Source organism: Penaeus japonicus, unplaced genomic scaffold, assembly GCF_977035675.1.
Source record: "Penaeus japonicus unplaced genomic scaffold, GWHDUDI00000001_assembly GWHDUDI00000037, whole genome shotgun sequence".
Taxonomy (NCBI): Eukaryota; Metazoa; Arthropoda; class Malacostraca; order Decapoda; family Penaeidae; genus Penaeus; species Penaeus japonicus.
In genome coordinates, this window is record NW_028234439.1 from 25,926,649 (window position 1) to 25,934,148 (window position 7,500).

A 7,500-nucleotide genomic window follows, 5' to 3' on the forward strand; every position below is an offset into this window, starting at 1 on the left:
TACAAATGATTCCTTCGTCTATATTGATGCAGTCTTATCACGTGATTCGTTCAATAGCTGTGCTATGTTCGCGGTCTTCCTTCAGAAGATTTAAACCTTTTCTTACGTCAAATATTAAGATTTAGGAAATGATCACGATAATATATATCTAAAGATGGGACCATCTCCTGCTACCGAAAAATCACTTGTATTCATAATACCCATTGAAAATTGTTACAACCCCTATGGTGTTTTCGAGGAAAATAACAAACCAACATCTATAATGAAGATGAAATTCAAAGGATTTATACGTAAAGCCTTAATAAATGTAGTTTAAATTGGATACTGACCTTCTATTGCTTGTATTACATTTTTGTGCTAGAAGTCATTTACTTTCTCTTTCTCTTTCAGATATAAAGAAGTTGCCTTTAAACTGAATTACGTATATATATATATATATATATATATATATATATATATATATATATATATATATATATATATTTATATATATATATATACGTAATTCAGTTTGAAGGCAACTTCTTAATATCCGAAAGACACACACACACACACACACACACACACACACACACACACACAACACACATATATATATATATATATATATATATATATATATATATATTATATATATATATATATATGTACAGAGAGAGAGATAGAGAGATAGGCACATATATGCAAACATATATATATGTATAAACACACACACACATATATATGTATGAATATACACACATATATGCATACATTTATATATATATATATATATATATATATATATATATATATATATATATATATATATATACACATATATGCATATATATATATACATATACATATATACATATATATATACATATACATATATACATATATATATGCATATATGTGTGTATATTTATACATATATATGTGTGTGTGTGTTTATACATATATATATATTTGCATATATGTGCCTATCTCTCTATCTCTCTCTCTCTCTCTCTCTCTCTCTCTCTCTCTCTCTCTCTCTCTCTATATATATATATATATATATATATATATATATATATATATATGTGTGTGTGTGTGTGTGTGTGTGTGTGTGTGTGTGTGTGTGTGTGTGTCTGTGTGTGTGTGTGTGTGTGTGTGTGTGTGTGTAGATAAATAGACAAATAGATAAATGTATGTATGTGTATATATTTCATTGTATGCATATATTTCTCTTATTTATGATTTATATATACATCTGTATTTATATAAATAATTATATATATGATATACGTGTGTGTATATGTATTTGTGTATATATAGATATATTCATACACAAATATATCCGTATATATCCAAATATCCACACACACACACACACACACACACACACATATATATATATATATATATATATATATATATATATATATATATATATATATATATATATATTCTAAAGCGACGGAGGAGAGGAAGCTTCGTGCCTATTAGCTGAAAAAAATAATATTCACTATTCATCAAATTCCGTAGGGGATTTTCTTATACGAGTAGGCTTTTAGCATTGATATTAAAAATTCATGCATCTATTCGTGCTTTATTCATTTTTATAATAAATATACAATAAATATTTTGCATAAACGTTCCATTTCCATAATCCTGATTCACTGGGCAAAAAATCTGAGAATTTATTTGGACTCGTTGGAGTCATAGGTGTACACTGGCCTTGGTGGCCTGTACTCTCGGGACTCGAAGGAAGCAGACTCATACGAGTCGGGGAAACGAGCCTCGCCCTCGTAGTTGACCTCAGCCACGTATCCGTCGTCACCGTCCACGAAGTACTTGACGCTCTGCAGGCGGGTGTCGGGAAGCCTCACGTAGTAGGATCCCTGAGTGTCTTCGCCGTCACGGGCTTCCTCGTGGCCGAAGTCATTGCCGGACTCTTCATGCTGAACGGCATAACTGAAGTCGTACTTGGCTTCTCCTGACTCATACGATTCGAATGATTCTTCGGAGGAATCCTGAGAAACGTCACATCATTTAAAAGGACTTTTCATCACTTCTTTATACTGTATAGAAATGTTTTCCATAGTATCAGCAAAGTCTATGATTTACTCTTATCATTCAGATGATTTTTCCACTTACCCGAGGAGGTCCATAAGCGAAAACCTCACGGCTTTCCGCAGCAACGGCGGCGACCAGAGCAAAAAGAATGAAGACCTGCGGGAGAGACATTAACGTTTTATTTTTCCATTCATAGTATAGCCAATGTAACCGTTGCTCCTTTGACATCACACTCCTATACGTATCACTTATAGAACAGATGTGTTTTCTACCTTAGTGTTCATGATTCTTGTGTCTCAAGGAATGAGTGATACTGTACACGCTGATGTCCTTTATATACTAAAGTCCTGATGCACCAAGACTAGTTTTTATAAGTCCATCTTAATGTCCGTCGGTGCCAGGTACCAGAGTCTGCTGCACAGAAGAGACATCGACAGTGTCAATAACCTGTTTTCGTGCTTCATTTTTATCGTTTAGAATTGATAAATGAACACATAAATTAAGATGCTAATAACAATGGTAATACGAATAATAATAACAACACTGATAACAACAACGACAATAATAATAATAATAATAATAATAATAATAGTAATAATAATAATAATGATAATGATAATAATGACATTGTTAAAATGTTAAAAAGTGATGATAATAATAATATTTATGGGAATGATACTATATATATGTGTGTGTGTGTGTGTGTGTGTGAGTGTGTGTGTATGTGTGTGCATGTATGTATGTATGTATGTATGTATATGTATATATGGATGTGTGTGTATGATATAATATATATGTTTATATATCAAGATTTGTATATATATATATATATATATATATATATATATATATATATATATATACATATATATGTATATATATAATACATATATTATATATATATATATATATATATATATATATATATATACATATATGTATATATATATATATATATATATATATATATATATATATTTAGTATGACCTATCAAAGATACATTTTATCAAAAGTGTTTCGCTTTTAGTATTAAAATTAGTAGGTCTTAAAATTACGACAATTCAGTAAATAGGCTAATTTCATGCATAGAAATACGTTGCATACAAAATTGCTGATTGTTTGTGTATTCGTGTGTAAGCAGCTATAGAAGTCAAGAAATCACGTACTTTCATATTTGCAGTGAAAGTTTGTCTACCGCGGTTAAATCATTAAATCAGATTTCATAATATGAGAGAGCTCTGAATCTGCGTGGATATTAGGCAAAGGTTTTAGATGAGATAAGTTACTTGCCCTTTTTTCAGTAACAACGAAAGATTAGATAATAGTTCAATGATAATTAGTTCAATGTCCATTTTTTTCTTTTCACATAGGATAAATTTTGGTGATTGTTATTATTCTTAGTCCGACGAAATAATTATTTTCATGCGTAGAGAAAATATGTGAAATTCAATATTACACATTCATTGAATCACCAAATGAGTTACCAAATTGACTAATTTCTTATTTCACACTGCATATATTGACAAATATGATAGTATTTACGGTTATGATTATTGATAAGAATATTGTTATTTTAAAAATGATAACAAGAGTAATGACCAAAGATTTTATTGTATGTCTTTGAGAAAAAATATTCTTGAGGCTTTTCTTTTCTTTTTTGAGTTAAATGGCATTTTGCAACCAATAAAGAAAGAGAAATACTCAAGTTCAACTGAAATTTTATATCTTTTCGTAAGAATATGGGAAAGATTTTAAAAATACACTTGTGCTCGTCGGAATCATTGCTGTAGACTGGCCTTGCTGGACTGTACACTCAGGATTTAAAGGAACCAGATTTACACAAGTCTGGGTAACGAGCCTCGCCCTCGTAGTTGACCTCAGTCACGTAGCCGAAGTCGCCACCCAAGAAGTACTTGGCATTCTTACTTAGTGTGATCATCGCCATGGCCTCTCTCGGGACCATAATTTACAGAGCCGTTGTGCTTAATGACTTTGCTAAAGTCATATAAAGGTGGAGATATCGCATTTCCTATCGCAAAGGAAAGACCTTATTTATACAGGTTCAGTTTCATTCCCTTTTTGTAGGGACTTTAAATTTGGAAACAGCTATAGCCATACAGGTCTTTACACATTTAAAACGTAGCATAACATAACATGATAAAATATCATAAAATACTTTATTATATATACATATGTATTAATATATATACTTATATATACATATATGATATACGTGTGTCTATGTATTTATGTATCTACGAATATATTCTTATACACATATATACGTATATATCCAAATATCCACACACATACACACATATATATACTATAGCGATGGAGGAGAGGAGGCTTCGTGCCTATAAGCAGAAAAGAATAGTATTCACTAATCATCAAATTCCATAGAGGGATTTTCTTATACGAGTAGGCTTTTAGCATTGATATTAAAAATTCATGCATCTATTCGTGCTTTTATCCATTTCTATAATAAATATACAATAAATATTTTGCATAAAAATTCCATTTCCATAATCCTGATTCACTGGGCAAAAAATCTGAGAATTTACTTGGACTCGTTGGAGCCATAGGTGTACACGGGCCTTGGTGGCCTGTACTCTCGGGACTCGAAGGAAGCAGACTCATACGAGTCGGGGAAACGAGCCTCGCCCTCGTAGTTGACCTCAGCCACGTATCCGTCGTCGCCGTCCACGAAGTACTTGACGCTCTGCAGGCGGGTGTCGGGAAGCCTCACGTAGTAGGATCCCTGAGTGTCTTCGCCGTCACGGGCTTCCTCGTGGCCGAAGTCGTTTCCGGACTCTTCGTGTTGGACAGCATAACTGAAGTCGTACTTGGCTTCTCCTGACTCGTACGACTCGAATGACTCTTCGGAGGAATCCTGAGAAGTGTCATATTATTTAAGAGGACTTTTAATCCTTTCTTTATAATATATGAAAATGTCTTCCATAGTATCAGCAAAGTCTATGATTTACTCTGATCATTCAGATGATTTTTCTACTTACCCGAGGAGGTCCGTAAGCGAAAACCTCACGGCTTTCCGCAGCAACGGCGGCGACCAGAGCAAATAGAATGAAGACCTGCGGGAGAGACATTAACTCTTTATTTTTCTATTTATAGTATAGCCAATGTCATCATTGCTCTTTTGATATCACACGGTTATAAGTATCACTTCTAGAACAGATGTGTGTACTACCTTAGTGTTCATGATTCTTGTGTCTCAAGGAATGAGTGATACTGTACACGCTGATATCCTTTATATACTAAAGTCCTGATGCACCAAAACTAGTTTTTACAAGTACATCTTACTGTCCGTCGGTGCCAGGTACCAGAGTCTGCTTCACAGAAGAGACATCGACAGTGTCAATAACCTGTTTCCGTGCTTCATTTTTGTCGTTTAGAATTGGTAAATGATCATTTAAATTAAGATGTTGATAATAATGATAATACGAATAATAATAACGACAACGACAATAATGATAATAATAATAATAATAATATTAGTAGAAAATAATAAAGAAATGATAATAATAATACTTATGGCAATGGTAGTATATATATATATATATATATATATATATATATATATATATATATATATATATATATATATATATGTACATATAAACATAAGTATATATATATATATATATATATATATATATATATATATATATATATATATATATATATATGTACATATAAACATACATATATCCATATATATATATAAAATATATATATATATATATATATATATATACACTTACTAATATATATATACATACATATATATGTACATATATATACATATACACATATATAAGTACATACATATATATGAGCATATTTATGTCTATCTATACATATATATATATATATATATATATATATATATATGTATGTGTGTGTATGTATGTATGTATGTATATGTATATATGGGTGTGTGTGTATGATATAATATATATGTGTATATATCAAAATTTGTATATATATATATATATAGATAGATAGATAGATAGAGATAGATAGATAGATATTTAGTAGGACCTATCAAAGAAACTTTTTTACCAAAAGTATTTCGCTTTTAGTATTTAAATTAGTAGGACTAAAAATTACGACAATTCAATAAATATGCTAAATTCATGCATACAAATACGTTGCATACAAAATTGCTGATTTTGTGTGTGTCTGTGTGTAAGTAGTTATAGAATACAAATCACTTACTTTCATATTTGCAGTTAAAGTTTGTCTACCGCGGTCAAATCATTAAATCTGATTTCATAACATAAGAGAGCTCTGAATCTGAGGGGATGTTAGGCAAAGATTTTAGATCAGATAAGTTACTTGCCGTTTTTATCAGTAAGAGGAAAGATGAGATAATTGTTCAAGGTGATATGTTTCCTTTTTACTTGGAATAAGTTTTGATGATAGTTATTATTCTTTTTCCAACGGAATAATTCCATTCATGTGTAGAGAAAATATGTGCAGTTTAATTTTACACATTCATTGCAAAGCATTTTTATAATTCAAATTCACGTGGTGCGATAGCATTAATCTTGATCAAAGATTTTTTTTAAATTCGTAAGAATAGGAAAAAGATTTTTAAAATGCACTTGTGCTCGTTGGAATCATAGCTGTAGACTGGCCTTGCTGGGCTGTACTCTCAGGATTTAAAGGAAACAGATTCACACAAGTCTGGGTAACGAGCCTCGCCCTCTTAGTTGACCTCAGTCACGTAGCCGGAGTCGCCATCCATGAAGTACTTGGCATTCTTACTTAGTGTGTTCATCCCCACGGTCTAACTCGGGACCATAATTTACAGAGCCTTTGTGCTTAATGACTTTGCTAAAGTCATATAAAGGTGGAGCTATCGCATTTCCTATCGCAAAGGAAAGACCATATTTATACAGGTTTAGTGTCATTCACTTTTGTTGGGACTTTAAATCTGGAAACAGCTATAGCCATACAGGTCTTTACAAAGCGTAAATGAAAACCGACAAGTCAGGTGTTATAATTGAATGCTCATTGGTTTTGTTAAGTGCCCCAGACCTTTTTTTCTGAGGAAAACTATTAATCAACAAATGTAGTATTTATATCATGGGGTTTATCATTTGGGCCATAGATAATTTGCTAAATGAGCCATACTTTCTGTCTTATATGATTTAATTTTTTTTCCCATACAAGAATAAATTTTATATTCCAATATACAAGTTAGATTAAGTTCGTTTACAAAGAGAAAAAGAAGTGTTCTTTCCCTGAAGGATTTTGAGATCTCTCAGTGAGCACGAGATTATACTATATACACCTTTTTATTTTCCGATATTCATTCCTCAACAAGGTATCGGGAATTGTTCTCAATTATGTTACCTGGTCCAAATAGAATGTAACCATATCATTTTTAACCTGCCACGGTCAATAAATTGGATAACCCTGGTTTAAGA

At 31.4% G+C, this 7,500-nt stretch overlaps 2 protein-coding genes across 2 annotated transcripts; both read right to left on the reverse strand.

Moving 5' to 3' along the window:
- Nucleotides 1-1,643: 1,643 nt before the first annotated feature.
- On the reverse strand, nucleotides 1,644-2,348 carry LOC147467286 (uncharacterized). Its single transcript, XM_086532608.1, has 3 exons — nucleotides 2,316-2,348; nucleotides 2,125-2,199; nucleotides 1,644-2,000 (listed from the first exon to the last, which is right to left on the reverse strand). Exons 1-3 carry the CDS (start codon nucleotides 2,325-2,327, stop codon nucleotides 1,668-1,670), a joined length of 420 nt encoding a protein of 139 aa, XP_086388734.1. The 5' UTR covers nucleotides 2,328-2,348; the 3' UTR covers nucleotides 1,644-1,667.
- Nucleotides 2,349-4,590: 2,242 nt separating this feature from the next.
- On the reverse strand, nucleotides 4,591-5,264 carry LOC147467287 (uncharacterized). Its single transcript, XM_086532609.1, has 3 exons — nucleotides 5,253-5,264; nucleotides 5,062-5,136; nucleotides 4,591-4,937 (listed from the first exon to the last, which is right to left on the reverse strand). The coding sequence occupies exons 1-3, from the start codon at nucleotides 5,262-5,264 to the stop codon at nucleotides 4,605-4,607; spliced, it is 420 nt and encodes a 139-aa protein (XP_086388735.1). The 3' UTR covers nucleotides 4,591-4,604.
- Nucleotides 5,265-7,500: the final 2,236 nt, after the last annotated feature.